Raw genomic sequence first — 18,009 nt, 5'->3', positions numbered from 1 at the left:
ATAAATATTTAGGGCTAGGTGGAGTGCTAAATTATCACGCGATAATTAACATTACAAGTGGGGGTGTTAGAAAAAAAACGACACTGAAAAGTGCCTTTGCATTGCGGTCTATGGGAACTGTGTGTTTATTTTACTTCTATTATCTATTTTTTTTCATTATTTATATATCCTTTGTTGAAGAAATACCAAGAGCATGGTTGAGCCAATCACACAAGGAATCTAGGTGAAGCCACCAATCAGCAGCTATTGAGACTATTTAGATATGCTTTTCAACAAAGTATATCAAGAGAATTAAGCAAATTAGATAATAGACATAAAGTGGAAAGTTGTTTAAAAGTATATGCTCTTTCTGAATCATGATAGAAACAATTTGAGTTTAATGTTCCTTTCAGAAGCAGAGGGGGCAGCATTGCACAAGCATTTCTGGCGAAATACTTGTCCAAAGATAGATGTGGACAGCATATGCTGTCCGCTCGCAGCAATGTCTAGAGGACATGATTCGTTACATTTATCGATCTAACTCATTTTATAAATAAGGTATGCAATCTCTTTTTTAGTTATTGTAATGTATTTGTAAAGGTTATTTAACAGAGACCATTCTTTCAGTATACTGTAGGGTGAAGGTAACCACATATGGATTGATTCTCATTCATTATTGGGATGAAGAAATGTAAAAAAAAAATATTGTCACTGGTTGATTTTCTCAGTTTATACAAGGGTTCTGTCACCATGCATTAGCCAGATTCTACTATAAACGTTGCTCGATAAAGAGCTATTTATTTCATTTCAAGAGTATGATGGACAGTCACAGCACATTCAGAAGACTGGAACTCTTACCATCATTGAACTTAAGCTTGGGTCTCTCAGACTGTCAGGATGGTTTCTCAGGTGAATGCTTTCTTCTAGCTAAAAATGTTGAAAAAATAAAAAAAAAGAAGAGTAAAATATAAATGTATACACAAACGTCTCTTAAATAAAGAGGGTACTTCATATAAATCTTAAAAACAATTTAATGAAGAATGCATTGTATGGAAAAGCACTGAGAGAACAGAAGATTATTATGTTATTATTCTCAAGTTAAAAGCTAAAGCACTGCTATGGAAAGAGAGTATATAGGTGATAAAGCTCACCTGTGTTAGTGATAAGGACACTGTACCATATTCATTTGAGAATATATGAGACAGCTTTAGACCTACTATTTTGGATAAGATTAACAAAACAAAATTGCCCTGATAATCTTTTAAATCAATGTTTGCAAGGACAATACCTGCATCCTTGTGTCAGTACTAGCTGTGGTAGAATTCAGTCTCCTTCGTGAGGCCTCTCTGGACAGAGTAGAAAGCTCTTCACTAGAACAGAGAGAAGAATAACAATCAGTATTTTACTCCGCTATAAATGTTTTGTACCTTAAATAAAATAGACAATTGCAATTCAATATGCCAGGGAGAACATTTGTCTGCTTTGCTTACTCTCAATCCAACACCAGTCACAATCTATAACTATTTGTACTACAGAGGATTAAAATGATATGGTGATGATGGTCACATTCCTAGTGTCCAAAGTATATGGGAATGCAGCACCACTGATAGTGCTCGGTGCAGGGGGTTAACTGCAATACCCAAAAAGTAATCCAGAAATTCGAAGATCACCAGCACTGTATGGTAAAAAATGTAATCTTTATTAAAGACCCATGTTAAAATAGCAACGTTTCGGGGTTAACCCCTTAATCATGTCATCAGACTAATGGCATGATTAAGGGGTTAACCCCGAAACGTTGCTATTTTAACATGGGTCTTTAATAAAGATTACATTTTTTACCATACAGTGCTGATGATCTTCAAATTTCCACATTCCTAGTGTGTCATTGTAAATAAAGTTGTAGATAACAATAATAATCCTTATCTGATATTTTTAGTCAGTGAATATAGCAAGTTGTACTTCCTGTTTTATTTGTGTTACTAAACTTGAAGTATGGGAGAGATTACGATCTCTGGTTAAACTCCATTTTATTGGTACAACTGGTTAACAAGCACTGCACATAGAGTAGAACTTACATTTTCTCTGAAAGTCTCTTTGTCCGTCTTTTGTGATGACGATTAACTAGGAGAACCGTTATGACCAGGATTACCAGTAAGATCACGGTCACCACAGCCACAGACACCAGAGAAATGGAAACAACATCAACCTTCTTAGGCTGGCTCTCTAGGGAGGGAGAAATTATCAAGAATCAGTCATGAGTGCCCCAACAAGATATTTATATAATAAAAGCCTATTACTTGCATAAAGAAAAATCATGAGAAACTTCAGACTTATACCTGTCATGGCAAGGAATAAAGGCACATGCTTACATGAGGCTTTACCTTAAAGGGACATAAAAAATAGTTCAGATACAACATACAATTTTAAACAACTTACAAATATACTTCTATTGTCTACTTTGCTTCATTCTCTTAGTGCTGTTTCCTGAAAAGCATACCTAAGTAGGCCCAGGATCAGCAATGCACATCTGGGAGCTAGCTACTGATTGTGGTTGTACCTACAGCATGTGCCTCTTCTCATAGGCTCACCCAATGTGTTCAACTAATTCCCAGTAATGCATTGCTGCTCCTTCAACAAAGATTACCAAGAGAATGCAGAAAATTTGATAATAGAACTAAAGTTGGGAAGGTGTTTAAAATGTTATGCTCTTTCAGAATAATAAAATAAACATTTGAGGTTTCATGTCCCTTCAATATGAAAGTTACTTGTATCTGTTATCATTAAGTGATATTGCAAAAGTCAAATCAAAAATAAAATTTCACCACAATTTGACATGTACCGAACACCCAGCATCTGTTATTAATTATAAATCAACACTAGATACATTTATCATGAATGGAAACTAGCGCATCTCATTATAAAAAGGAAATAAACTGCAAGAAAAGGAAGGTCCAGTAGAATTTTTGCTTTATATTGGGAAACACAAAACTTAAAGGGACATTAAATCCCCCTTTCTTTGGGGAAAATAAAATGTGCTTGTCTCATTCTCTCCAGTGGCCAAAAAGCAAATTTTGTAACATACTTTTTCAAAATGCTGCAAACTGCATAAACCACCTTTTTTTCAGCATTTTAAAAACTGAAGTTTAAATTAAATTAGCCTTTTAGCCTCTCTAGGGAGTTTTGGCACATTTTTTACACAAAAGTAAAAGGTGTTTAATCTAAGGGGTCTTATGGGCAGTCTATGGGGGGTGGAGCTACAGTGGGAGGGGTGGGACTGTTGGTGTCCATTGAACAGGGCGTGTCATAAGCTTGGTTAAGTAGAGTCAGGCCATTTGGTGGGTAGAGCCCTTAGAAACCGGGACATTTGCCCTTACTGTGGCAGGTACACGGGCAGACCCATGACAATCCCACAAGATCCGGGACAGATGAGAGATTTGCATGAATACAAGAAGCAACTTTAACCTGCTGTACAGGTTGCCCCTAATAATATTATGTTTGGGGCATTTTATCCATTGTAAAGTATTGCACTGCATCCCTCTGTAACAGCCAGATGTTTAAAAAACCTATCACCTTAGGATAGGCACAATTTCACTGTTTTATTATTGTTTATTATCAGCACAAACATCCGTCTATAGGATTGGTTAGAATTATGGGCGTTTGCTCTGACACCACGATGGGCGTGGTTACATTCCGGCGTCTACTCCCAGTGCTATATATCTTTTCACCTGTTTGATTGGTTTAGAAATGGGTTTTGGCATAGACGCCGCAATGTTCACTCCCGAATGGGCTGGTTGTGTAGTTACGCTTTTGACGTAACATGATTGACAATGACATCCACCAATTAGGAAAAGCTTTTCTTTGCCCATCCGAGTACACTAAAGGTTTTTGCCGTGAACAATTACACATTTAATGTTGAAATACTGTTAATGTGCCTTCTTTTTATATGCACACTGAGGACACTGCAGGTATCTTAACCGCTCATTATGAATAATTGCAGATATATCCAAATGTGTTTTGTGTTTAACAAACAGTAGCACAGCAAGATGGGAGTGTTGAAAGTTTATGAAGGGTTCCCATTGGTTAATAGATGTGTTACGGGGGAAAGGGGGGGGGGGGGATTTGTAGACTGGTTGGTAGCGTAATCCTATTTAAGGACAGAAAAATATGTGTTAAACATGCCTGATGAAACAGTTCTTACTGAGAAACGCGTTGCACTGTTTCTCCACTTGCTCAAGTTTTTACTGGCACAAATATGAATAAATAAAACTATTTGCTGATTTTAAACAACCTCTTAGTGTTCAGTATCTCTTGGAGCTACGCTACCTATAGGGCACGAATCCCTTATCTTGGTCTCCTGTGCACACACCGGTTTGGCTGGTGTGTACCCTTTGCTTGCTGGTATCTTTTGATTGCTGGTATCCTGTACCTCATCAGCTAGCTGGACTGCTGCAGAAATCCAGCCTGTTTCTATGGGCATGATTGATTGCCTTTCCTACACGTGAGTACCCTGTGCATTTTTTCCTGCTCTGATCTCCTTAAGATGCATCATTGATCAGCACCATTGGCGCTTCTTTCCATTTGTGTTTCTTTAACAGATTGCTCCTTTGGAACGAAGTTAGAGAGCTGCCTACTAACAACTGCTATTCCACACCTCCATCCGTGGGACTTATTCTCTCCTGGAAATTTGGACATTAAGTATCACAAGTAACTCCTTGGTCTGGGGGTGTATTCCACATATTGTGGTTGTTTATTGGGACATTTTATACATCGACTGCACCGCAACTGTTTTTACTATATTGCATATATTATTATTAATCTGGCACACCTATCTATTTAGATATCTTTGATTAGATTATTGAAACATTTTGTAATTTGTACCTCCTAGAGGATATCATATAGCATTCTGGTATATGTTTATTTTTTATATTGTTTTAAGATGTTTAAAATTGCCACCCTATGACATTTTTATGTGACTGAAAAATCACTCGCTACATTTTACCAGTGTGCTTATGTCATATTCTGTTCTGACAGCTTTATAGCAGTAAAGTCTGTTCCCTTTCACTTCATCGCGTATTTATATGTCCAATAAACAGGATGTCTGTTGTGAAATACTTTAAAGGAACATTAAAGTCGTGTTTTATATATATATATATATATATATATACTGTATATATATATATATATATATATATATATATATATATATATATATATATCAGCAATTAAGGACTGCATACAAATAAAATTATTTTTACAACATTTTTTAAAAGTGTTGTGTTAGCACAATTTGCATTTTGCTTCCTAAGGACACACCCCATGCTTAACTTATATAACTGATTATCAGACAATCCGTGTATAGCATGTTGCATGGGTAGGGATCTAAAGACTGCAGTATGTTCTCCAGACCTGTACAAATCCAAAGTTTTCTAAACTACATGAGGCAAAAATACTTTATAACTTATTTATGTATTATTCTTAATTAAACATTTTGGGCCAGATTACGAGTGGTACACAAACAGTTATGCGCAAGCAATATCGGGTGTATTGCGTCTGTTCGTGCGCGGCGTCAGATGTATCACTCATATTACAAGTTGAAAGTAAACTCGATCCCTTGGATAGCGTGACCACAGAGCTCTGGTTAACTGTTTCGCAAAACAAAAAAGTGTCACAAAACACATTAATACATTTAAAGGGACAGTATACACTCAATTTCATATAACTGCATGTAATAGACACTACTATAAAGAATAAGATGCACAGATACTGATATAAAAATCCAGTATAAAACTGTTTAAAAACTTACTTAGAAGCTGTCAGTTTGGCTCTGTTGAAAAGGTAGCTGGAAAGCCCACTGCAAGTGGCAAATAAGACACTACCCCCCTCCCCCTTCTTTTGCATATGAAAAGACCCTTTACACAAACAGGAGCAAGCTGGAGTCTGAAAATCAGAGCAATGTTATTTAAAAATAAGCAAAACTATACATTTATTTAAAAAAAAAACAACTGTATGGGCTATATAAATAGATAATCTACAAAAAATTTATGCAAAGAAAAAATGAGTGTATAATGTCCCTTTAATAGTACAATTACACTCATAATAAGACTAATAATTTTTTTTTTTTTTTTTTAAATAATTGCAAAAGAAAGTTATAAGGGCTCAAAGAAATGAGGTCTTAGGTGTTTGGAAAAAAAAGGACTCCAAAGGGCTTTAACATAGAGATACACATGTCTAAGTATGTATATAGATATATGCATATATGTGAGTGTGTTTATATGTGTGTACATATGTATTTATGTATTGGCATGTGTATATATGTATTATGGGGGCATTTGGGGCACATTTATAAAATTAACTAGATATCTGATCTCTGGTTACTTTAATAAGCAATTATTGCTTCCTCAAGATCACAGTAGCAATAACAAGCCACTTGTGACGGTTGGTTATTTATCGCGTGCCTGCAAACGGGCAAATTTACCCATTTGCAGGCAAGTGATAAATTAGCGCTCTACATGTAATCTAGCCCATATTGTTTTTGTCAATTTAAAGGGACAGTTAAAGGGACATTAAACCCAAAAAAAAATTCTTTCATGATTCAGATAAACAACTTTCTAATTTACTCATATTATCTAATTTGCTTAATTCTCTAAATATTCTTTCCTGAAAAGCATATCTAGATAGGCTCAGTAACTGCTGATTGGTGGCTGCACATAGATGCCTCGTGTGATTGGCTGACCCATGTGCATTGCTATTTCTTCAACAAAGGATATCTAAAGAAAGAAGCAAATTAGATAATAGAGGTAAATTGGAATGTTGTTTAAAATTATATTCTCTGTCTGGATCATGAAAGAAAAAATTTGGGTTTAATGTCCCTTTAATGTAGCCTTTTTTGTCATAATGAAAAGTAAAAACAAATCTCCTTTAAATTCTGGTAAAATATGGGCACTCCTTTGTATTTTGTATTCACAAGGCTTTTTATGTCTATTTAAATTTAAGCAGAGGAGGTATAAAGATATGATCTCTCTTTTGCATGGGAAGCTTGAAAACAAAGCACCAAGTGTGTGACTAGGGCCAGTCTCTTGAAGTGTCTGTGACTTATTTACTCAGCCCATAGGTTGGGTCCTAGCTAACAAAAACATTTACTTTGCAGCCTTGATTGTGAAAGCGTAGAGTGACTCACAGTGGAGGCGACCAGTATGACATCTAAAAAGCTAGTCATAGTGGATGAGAACAGTATAATGAGGTATAAATACTTGTTTAATACTATTTCATATTACCCAAAATTACATTTTTTTCTGTTATTCATATGTAAACAAATAAAAAATAAATAAATAATTCAGTCATAAAAATGTTGTTGTTTTTTTCAGTACTAGACCATTATGCTGTTCCTGAACAATACAAAATAATGAAATACATAGAAATACATTCTAAAACATTTTCTGTTTGAGAAATTATAGTATAATGTCTCATTAAGGATACTCAACACAGGAAATCTAGAAATATGAGTATAATGTCTCATTAAGGATACTCAACACAGGAAATCTAGAAATATGAGTATAATGTCTCATTAAGGATACTCAACACAGGAAATCTAGAAATATGAGTATAATGTCTCATTAAGGATACTCAACACAGGAAATCTAGAAATATGAGTATAATGTCTCATTAAGGATACTCAGAACAGGAAATCTAGAAATATGAGTATAATGTCTCATTAAGGATACTCAACACAGGAAATCTAGAAATATGAGTATAATGTCTCATTAAGGATACTCAACACAGGAAATCTATTTTCCGTTGCCACAGATAATTGATACTTACATTTTATCATCCTTAGTGTGAAGGGGGTAAATTAGTGTGTTCTGTGCATTAGTAATTTTGCTTTAGAACAGTAACAAGTACATTAAACTAAAGGTTTATATCGCTCATATAAAAGAAAACAATTTAAAGCGATTAAAGGGACAGGAAAACCCAAAATTTTATTTAATGATTTACATAGAACAAACAATTTTAAACAGCTTTCCAATTTACTCCTATTATTAAATTTGCTTCATTCTCTTGTTATCTATTGCTGAATTAACAGCATTGCACTACTGGCAGCTAGCTGAACACATCTAGTTAGCCAATCACAAGAGACAAATGTGCGCAGGCACCAATCAGCAGCTAGCTCCCACTAGTGTAAGATATTTGTATATTCTTTATCAACAAGGAAAACCAAGAGAACAAAGCACATTTGAAAATAGAAGTGAATTTAAAAGGGTCTTACTGTTTTAATTACATATATTCATTCAGATACAACACAGGGATTCATTATCTAAAGAAACTGATACACCACACTTTTCACCTTTGATAATATTATAATAAAATGCCAATTATTATTGGTAATGCATTTTACCAATGTTGGAATATGTAAAATATAAAGTTTATTTTTATTGTAGCTTTCTTCAACCTCTGCTCTATTACATTTATAATAAAAAAAGGAGAAACAATATATGCCCATCATCAATAACATACTGAATCAGCCTGTCAGGGGCTCATTGCATGGGAGGTATACAAGACTGATATATTACTATACATTACTACTATAATATATTACTATACATTACTACTATAATATGATATATTACTATACATTACTACTATAATATGATATATTACTATACATTACTAGTGATGTTGCCAACATAAAATTTTGCGTTTGTGAACCGCGAACGCAAACTTCCGCAAAAGTTTGCGAACGGGCGAACCGAGCGAACCGCCATTGACTTCAATAGGCAGGCACATTTTAAAACCCACAGGGACTCTTTCTGGCCACAATAGTGATGGAAAAGTTGTTTCAAGGGGACTAACGCCTGGACTGTGGCATGCCGGAGGGGGATCCATGGCAAAACTCCCACGGAAAATTACATAGTTGATGCAGAGTCTGGTTTTAATCCATAAAGGGCATACATCACCTAACATTCCTAAATTGTTTGGAATAACGTGCTTTAAAACATCAGGTATGATGTTGTATTGATCAGGTAGTGTAAGGGTTACGCCCGCTTCACAGTGACAGACCAAACTCCCTGTTTAACGCACCGCAAACAACCGCAAACAGTCCATTTGCACAACCGCAAACTCCCCATTTGCACAAGGTTGGATACCAAGCTAGCCATGTCCCATTCCTTGTCCTCACTGATGTCATTGAAGGTCTCTTCCTCCACCCAGCCACGTACAACACCAAGGGTCCCCGAAAGGTGACAACAAGCCCCCTGGGACGCCTGCTGTGTTTGGTCTTCCACCTCCTCAAAGCCACCTTCCTCCTCTGACTCCTCTTCTTCAGACTCCTCTCTCTGCGTTGCCTCTCTCTGCGTTATTATAAGGTGTGTTAAGTAGTACTATTCCTATCATTTTAATCCCTGTTACGTCCCCTATCAGGGGACGTGTATATGGCATGGATTTTAGGAACCGGGAGATGGAAAAAGATGCTTGGTCGGTCCTCCTACTTCAAATTTGGGGCACTGCGCGTGCAATCTACTGTGCCACCAGATATGAGTGGTATGTTAAGTAGTACTATTCTTATCAGTTTAATCCCTGTTACGTCCTCTATCAGGGGACGTGTATATGGCATGGATTTTAGGAACCGGGAGATGGAAAAAGATGCTTGGTCGGTCCTCCTACTTCAAATTTGGGGCACTGCGCGTGCAATCTACTGTGCCACCAGATATGAGTGGTGTGTTAAGTAGTACTATTCTTATCAGTTTAATCCCTGTTACGTCCCCTATCAGGGGACGTGTATATGGCATGGATTTTAGGAACCGGGAGATGGAAAAAGATGCTTGGTCGGTCCTCCTACTTCAAATTTGGGGCACTGCGCGTACAATCTAATGTGCCACCAGATAGGAGTGGTGTGTTAAGTAGTACTATTCCTATCAGTTTAATCCCTGTTATGTGCCTTTTTTATTGGTTTGGTTTTTGAAGCCACAGTGCTGCACCAGAGGCCAGAAAAATTAGGCATGTACACATGCCTGAAAAATTAGGTATTGTTGCAGCCGCTGCTGTAGTAGCGGCCAGAAAAATTGATGTTTGTTTCCCAGGCAGAAAGTGCCCTAAAACATTGCGGCTTGAACTCTAGTTGGTGGCGGATAAGTCACGCAAGTCATCCGGCATTCAGAGATGAAATACAGCAGCGTGTGGACCATTTTTAGCCCAAGGCAGCTCATTTCATCAGGCCTTTTTTAGTTGAATGTATCGCCCAATGTCAGTCCCTTCGGGATCCATCCCTCATTCATCTTAATAAAGGTAAGGTAATCTAGACTTTTTTGACCTAGGCGACTTCTCTTCTCAGTGACAATACCTCCTGCTGCACTGAAGGTCCTTTCTGACAGGACACTTGAAGCGGGGCAGGCCAGAAGTTCTATCGCAAATTGGGATAGCTCAGGCCACAGGTCAAGCCTGCACACCCAGTAGTCAAGGGGTTCATCGCTCCTCAGAGTGTCAAGATCTGCAGTTAAGGCGAGGTAGTCTGCTACCTGTCGGTCGAGTCGTTCTCTGAGGGTGGACCCCGAAGGGCTGTGGCGATGCATAGGACTTAAAAAGCTCAGCATGTCCTCCATCAACAACACGTCTGTAAAGCATCCTGTCCTTGCCGGCGTGGTCGTGGGAGGAGGAGGATTACTTTCACCTCTTCCCCTGTTAGATTCCTGTTGTGCTGTGACATCATCCTTATACGCTGTGTAAAGCATACTTTTTAATTTCTTTTGGAACTGCTGCTTCCTTTCCGACTTGCGGTAATTCAGTATCATTTCAGGCATGTTATGCTTATACCGGGGGTCTAGTAGCGTGGACACCCAGTACAGGTCGTTCTCCTTCAGCTTTTTTATACGAGGGTCCCTCAACAGGCACAACAGCATGAAAGACCCCATTTGCACAAGGTTGGATGCCGAGCTACTCATGTCCCATTCCTCATCCTCAGTGATCTCACTGAAGGTATCTTCTTTCCCCCAGCCACGTACAACACCACGGGTACCAGATAGGTGACAACGAGCACCCTGGGATGCCTGTTGTGGTTGGTCTTCCTCCTCCTCCTCAAAGCCACATTCCTCCTCTGACTCCTCTTCCTCACAATCCTCTTCCAGCGTTGCCACAGGTACAGCAAGCGATGCTGATAAGGCTGTTTCTGGTGGTGATGGTGACCACAACTCTTCCTCTTCACGCTCATCAATGGCCTGATCCAGCACTCTTTGCAGGGCACGCTCCAGGAAGAAAACAAATGGTATGATGTCGCTGATGGTGCCTTCAGTGCGACTGACTAGGTTTGTCACCTCCTCAAAAGGACGCATGAGCCTACAGGCATTGCGTTGAGCGTCCAGTAACGTGGCAAAAAAATTCCCAGCTCCGCAGAGGCTGTCCTAGCACCCCGGTCATACAAATAGTCGTTAACGGCTTTTTCTTGTTGGATCAGGCGGTCAAACATTAGGAGTGTTGAATTCCAACGTGTCGGGCTGTCGCAAATCAAGCACCTCACTGGCATGTTGTTTCGCCGCTGGATATCTGAAAAGTGCGCCATGGCCGTGTAGGAACGCCTGAAATGGCCACACACCTTCCTGGCCTGCTTCAGAACGTCCTGTAAGCCTGGGTACTTATGCACAAAGCGTTGTACGATCAGATTACACACATGTGCTATGCACGGAACATGTGTCAACTTGCCCAAATTCAATGCCGCCACCAAATTTCTTCCATTGTCAGAAACCACTTTGCCGATCTCCAGTTGGTGCGGAATCAGCCACTGATCCACCTGTGCGTTCAGGCGGACAGGAGTGCTGGTCCGGTGTGACTCTCTGCTTTCAGGCAAGTCAGCCCCAAGACGGCGTGACACTGCCGTATCCGGTATGTGGAATAGTACCTGGGGAGCTGGGGGGCTGCCGTTGATGTGGAGCAAGACACAGCAGCAGAAGAGGACTCAGCCGAGGAGGTTATGGAAGAGGATGGAGTAGGAGGAGTAGAGGAGGTGGCAGCAGGCCTGCCTGCAAGTCGTGGCGGTGTCACCAACTCCTCTGCAGAGCCACGCATTCCATGCATGGCAGCTGTCAGCAGGTTTACCCAATGCGCAGTGTAGGCGATATACCTGCCCTGACCATGCTTTGCAGACCAGATATCAGTGGTCAGATGGACCCTTGCCCCAACACTGTGTGCCAGACATGCCAGTACTTCCTTTTGCACAATCGAGTACAGGTTGGGGATTGCCTTTTGTGCAAAGAAATTTCGGCCGGGTACCTTCCACTGCGGTGTCTCAATAGCTACAAATTTTTTGAACGCCTCAGACTCCACCAGCTTGTATGGTAAAAAAAGCTGGCGGGCTAAGAGTTCAGACAAGCCAGCTGTCAGATGCCGGGCAAGGCGGTGAGTTTGTGACATTGGCTTCTTACGCTCTAACATGTCCTTAACAGACACCTGACTGTGAGCTGATGAGCAGGAACTGCTCAAGGCGAGAGACGGAGTGGCGGATGGTTGAGAGGGGACAAGGAGGACAGCAGTGGTTGATGTGGCTGAAGATGCTGGACCAGGAGGAGGATGGCGGCTTTGAGTTTGTGTGCTACTTGTACTCATGTGTTGATCCCATAGGCGTTTGTGATGTGCGATCATGTGCCTTCGCAAAGCAGTTGTACCTAGGTGGGTGTTGGACTTCCCACGACTCAGTTTCTTTTGGCAAAGGTTGCAAATGGCATCGCTGTTGTAAGAGGCAGACACACAAAAAAAATGCCACACTGCTGAGCTCTGCAATGACGGCATTCTGGTGGTGGCAACAGCATGCGTTGATTGGCGTGCTGTCTGGCTGACCCCGGGTGCCGATGCATGCTGTCTGACTGTGCCACTAGCTCCTTGCAACGACATCCCCCTGCTTCCAACTCGTCTCCTCCTCCTCCTCTCTGTCTCCCCATCTGAACTTTCCCCCTATTCTTCTTCTCTTCTAGCGGCCACCCACGTGACATCCATGGACGCATCGTCATCATCAACCGCTTCACTTGTATCTGACAACTCAACAAAGGAAGCAGCAGCGGGTACAACATCATCATCATCACACCGTACGTCCATGTCTGTAATGCTGCCTGACTGAGACATATCACTGTTATCTACATCCTCTGTCAATGATGGTTGTGCATCACTCATTTCTTCCAACTGATGTGTAAATAACTCCTCTGACAGATCAAGTGAAGCGGCTGTGGTGCTAGTGTTGGTGGTGGCGGCAGGCGGGGCGAGTGGTAACTTGAGAGGTGCCCGAAGCTAAGCTGGAGGAGGATGGTGCGTCAAGGTTCCGAGCGGAAGCTGTAGAAGATTGGGTGTCCTGTGTTAGCCAGTCAACTATGTCCTCAGAACTGTTCGAGTTCAGGGTACGTGGCCTCTGAACACTGGGCATTATTCTAGGGCCAAAGGGAATCACAGCACCACGACTACACCTGCGGGGTGGCCTGCCTCTGCCTGTCATTTTTTTTTAAATGTACACTTACACTACTATTAAACAAGATATGAGTGGTGCCACTGGGCAAGTGGGCACAGTATACGCTGTGAGCCTGACACAAAAAAACAGACTGATGTTTCACAGTCCAAAAAGGTTTTTTTTTTTTTAAATGTACACTTACACTACTATTAAACAAGATATGAGTGGTGCCACTGGGCAAGTGGGCACAGTATACGCTGTGAGCCTGACACAAAAAAGCAGACTGATGTTTCACAGTCCAAAAAGTTTTTTGTTTTTTTTAAATGTACACTTACACTACTATTAAACAAGATATGAGTGGTGCCACTGGGCAAGTGGGCACAGTATACGCTGTGAGCCTGACACAAAAAAGCAGACTGATGTTTCACAGTCCAAAAAGTTTTTTTTTTTTTTAAATGTACACTTACACTACTATTAAACAAGATATGAGTGGTGTCACTGGGCAAGTGGGCACAGTATACGCTGTGAGCCTGACACAAAAAAACAGACTGATGTTTCACAGTCCAAAAAGTTTTTGTTTTTTTTAAATGTACACTTACACTATTATTAAACAAGATATGAGTGGTGCCACTGGGCAAGTGGGCACAGTATATGCTGTGAGCTTGACACAAAAAAGCAGACTGATGTTTCACAGTCCAAAAAGTTTTTTTTTTTTTTAAATGTACACTTACACTACTATTAAACAAGATATGAGTGGTGCCACTGGGCAAGTGGGCACAGTATATGCTGTGAGTCTGACACAAAAATGCAGACTGATGTTTCACAGTCCAAAAAGTTTTTTTTTTTTTTTAAATGTACACTTACACTACTATTAAACAAGATATGAGTGGTGCCACTGGGAAAGTGGGCACAGTATACGCTGTGAGCCTGACACAAAAAAGCAGACTGATGTTTCACAGTCAAAAAAGTTTTTTTTTTTTTTTTAAATGTACACTTACACTACTATTAAACAAGATATGAGTGGTGGCACTGGGCAAGTGGGCACAGTATACGCTGTGAGCCTGACACAAAAAAGCAGACTGATGTTTCACAGTCAAAAAAGTTTTTTGTTTTTTTTAAATGTACACTTACACTACTATTAAACAAGATATGAGTGGTGGCACTGGGCAAGTGGGCACAGTATATGCTGTGAGCCTGACACACACGCTGGCAGGCAGGCAACTGCAATTAGTTTACACAAGCAGACTGATGTTTCACAGTCAAAAAAGTTTTTTTTTTTTTTTAATTTACACTACTGTTACACCAGATATGAGTGGTGGCACTGGGCAAGTGGGCACAGTATACACTGTGAGCCTGACACACATGCTGGCAGGCAGGCAACTGCAATTAGATTACACAAGCAGACTGATGTTTCACAGTCAAAAAGTTTTTTTTTTAAAATTTACACTACTGTTACACCAGATATGAGTGGTGGCATTGGGCAAGTGGGCACAGTATACCCTGTGAGCCTGGCACACATGCCGGCAGGCAGGCAACTGCAATTAGATTACACAAGCAGACTGATGTTTCACAGTCAAAAAAGTTTTTTTTTTTTAAATTTACACTACTGTTACACCAGATATGAGTGGTGGCACTGGGCAAGTGGGCACAGTATACGCTGTGAGCCTGACACACACGCTGGCAACTGCAATTAGATTACACAAGCAGACTGATGTTTCACAGTCAAAAAAGTTTTTTTTTTTAAATTTACACTACTGTTACACCAGATATGAGTGGTGGCACTGGGCAAGTGGGCACAGTATACGCTGTGAGCCTGACACACACGCTGGCAGGCAGGCAACTGCAATTAGATTACACAAGCAGACTGATGTTTCACAGTCAAAAAAGTTTTTTTTTTTAAATTTACACTACTGTTACACCAGATATGAGTGGTGGCACTGGGCAAGTGGGCACAGTATACGCTGTGAGCCTGACACACATGCTGGCAGGCAGGCAACTGCAATTAGATTACACAAGCAGACTGATGTTTCACAGTCAAAAAAGTTTTTTTTTTTAAATTTACACTACTGTTACACCAGATATGAGTGGTGGCACTGGGCAAGTGGGCACAGTATACGCTGTGAGCCTGGCACACACACTGGCAGGCAGGCAACTGCAATTAGATTACACAAGCAGACTGATGTTTCACAGTCAAAAAAGTTTTTTTTTTTAAATTTACACTACTGTTACACCAGATATGAGTGGTGGCACTGGGCAAGTGGGCACAGTATACGCTGTGAGCCTGACACACACGCTGGCAGGCAGGCAACTGCAATTAGATTACACAGGGGAAAAAAAAAAGCAGACTGATGTTCTAGCCCTAAAAAGGGCTTTTTGGGGTGCTGTCCTTACAGCAGAGATCAGATGAGTCCTTCAGGACTGTAGTGGATACTGAATACACTAGCCTAGCTATCGATTTCCCTATTAAATCAGCAGCAGCTACACTGTCCCTCCTCTCACTAAGAATGCAGCTTCCGAATGAATCTAAAATTGATGTTGTCCAAGAGGTGGGAGGGTCTGGGAGGGAGTGTCTGCTGCTGATTGGCTGGAATGTGTCTGCTGACTGTGAGGTACAGGGTCAAAGTATTACTCAATGATGACGAATAGGGGGCGGATCGAACATCGCATATGTTCCCCCGCCGCAGCGAACGCGAACATGCTATGTTCGCCGGGAACTATTCGCCGGCGAACAATTCGCGACATCACTATACATTACTACTATAATATGATATATTACTATACATTACTACTATAATATGATATATTACTATACATTACTACTATGATATATTACTATACATTACTACTATAATATGATATATTACTATACATTACTACTATAATATGATATATTACTATACACATTACTACTATAATATATTACTATACATGTTTACAGAGCTTCATTCTCTGCCTCTCCCTGTGCAACAAGCAGCCACAAGGATCCCCCCTGTGCATTGTTACTTTTAAACAAAAAAACAAAAAAAACATTACAGGATGCAAAAACCTAACATTCATCAATATAAAATGCCAACATAATAAGTGGTCTGGAAATGCATCGTTTCCATGTCCCATTAAGGGGGCATATTAATAATGTAACAGGTGCACTGACACCTGTGCATTAATTGCAGTGGATAATATATATAAGACATATTATTGTGGATTTGGAGCTGTAAGGATGCTGTTGTATTGGAGACTGATAGAATGAACAATGAAGGAGTAAAAAAAAACCGGAAGGAAATCATCTTTGAAGATGTCCACCCCTTTACATCAGTGTGTTTCTCCCAAAAGAGATTAAAATGATTAAAACTATCCTTGTCTCTTCTTTAGGTGACGCTTGTGACTTTAATGTCATTTTGTTCCTAGTCCGCCTTGACTTTGAAGTTTCTGTCCCACCCTGACCACACCTTTGTTCAGTAAAAGCTGTAATTCACTCACAATGATGTTTTCTTTTCTAATCTGAAATCTAAACGGAAATGAGAGCACATTGTTTTTAATGGGAAGCCCCTTTTAACTGTGAAAAATGAGCGTGTGTCAGTATGTGTGTGTGTATCTATGTGTTTGTGTCTCAATGTGTGAGTTGGCATAAGTGTGTGTGTCTATATGTGTGTGTTTGTGTGTGTTTTTGTCTGTGTATATACTTATGTTTGTCTGTATGTGTGTTCTTGTGTGTTTATGTCTGTGTATATGCTTGTGTTTGTGTCTGTATGTGTGTTTGTGTGTGTTTATGTCTGTGTGTAAGTGCGTGTTTTTCTCTGTATGTGTTTATGTATGTCTGTGTGTGTGCTTTTGTCTGTATGTATGCGTGTGTGTTTGTGTGTTTGCGTCTGTGTGTATTTGTGTCTTTGTGTATGTGTGTTTGTGTCTGTGTGTATCTGTGTGTTGGTGTCTGTGCATGGTTCTGTGTGTGTTTTTGTATCTGCATGTGTGTTTGCATTTGTATGTGTGTGTGTTTATGTTTGTGTGTATGCATATGTGTGTGTCTGTGTATATGACTTAGCTATTGCATGATAGCCTGACACGGCATTATACCAACAGTGCTCAAGATGAAGGATATATATTTAAAAATAAATAAATACATACATATATATAAAACATATTTACACATATAAACACATAAATACACATGTATATACACATATATACACACACACATATATATATATATATATATATATATATTATTTAGATATATATACATATATATATATATATATATATATATACACACACACACATTACATCCCTTTCTAGTCAAATACCTTGCCACCTTGCAATATACCATATCCCTTTTACATATTTCTACATATATCTGATGTTTTTTTAGTAAAATATATATCTATACCAATATAGATGATTATATATAGGTTACTTTATTATATATAGGTATAGATATATACAGATATGTATAGGAATATATATTTAAAAATACTTAGAACATATTCTGCTATGTGCAGAACATTGGAATGTGAAATATGTACAGTAAATACACAGTTTAACACTTTATTAAATGTTTTCCTCTACTTGACAGCAAAGAGCTCCAACGTACTCATAGATATGTCTATATATGTATACAA

The 18,009-nt window shown here is 39.5% G+C and overlaps 1 protein-coding gene across 1 annotated transcript in view; it reads right to left on the bottom strand.

Moving 5' to 3' along the window:
- NECTIN4 (nectin cell adhesion molecule 4) overlaps window positions 1-18,009 on the bottom strand; it is a 129,276-nt gene that overhangs the window by 5,272 nt on the left and 105,995 nt on the right. Inside the window, exons 6-8 of the mRNA XM_053702995.1 lie at window positions 2,055-2,202; window positions 1,268-1,349; window positions 838-906 (exon numbers count right to left, since the gene is read on the bottom strand). Of these exons, the coding sequence (XP_053558970.1) occupies window positions 838-906; window positions 1,268-1,349; window positions 2,055-2,202 (299 nt within the window). The remainder of the gene's footprint in view (window positions 1-837; window positions 907-1,267; window positions 1,350-2,054; window positions 2,203-18,009) is intronic.

This window comes from Bombina bombina, chromosome 1 (genome assembly GCF_027579735.1).
Source record: "Bombina bombina isolate aBomBom1 chromosome 1, aBomBom1.pri, whole genome shotgun sequence".
In the NCBI taxonomy this organism is placed as follows: domain Eukaryota; kingdom Metazoa; phylum Chordata; class Amphibia; order Anura; family Bombinatoridae; genus Bombina; species Bombina bombina.
The sequence above is the reverse complement of the archived record's forward strand: the minus strand, read 5'-3'. Positions and strand labels throughout refer to the sequence as shown.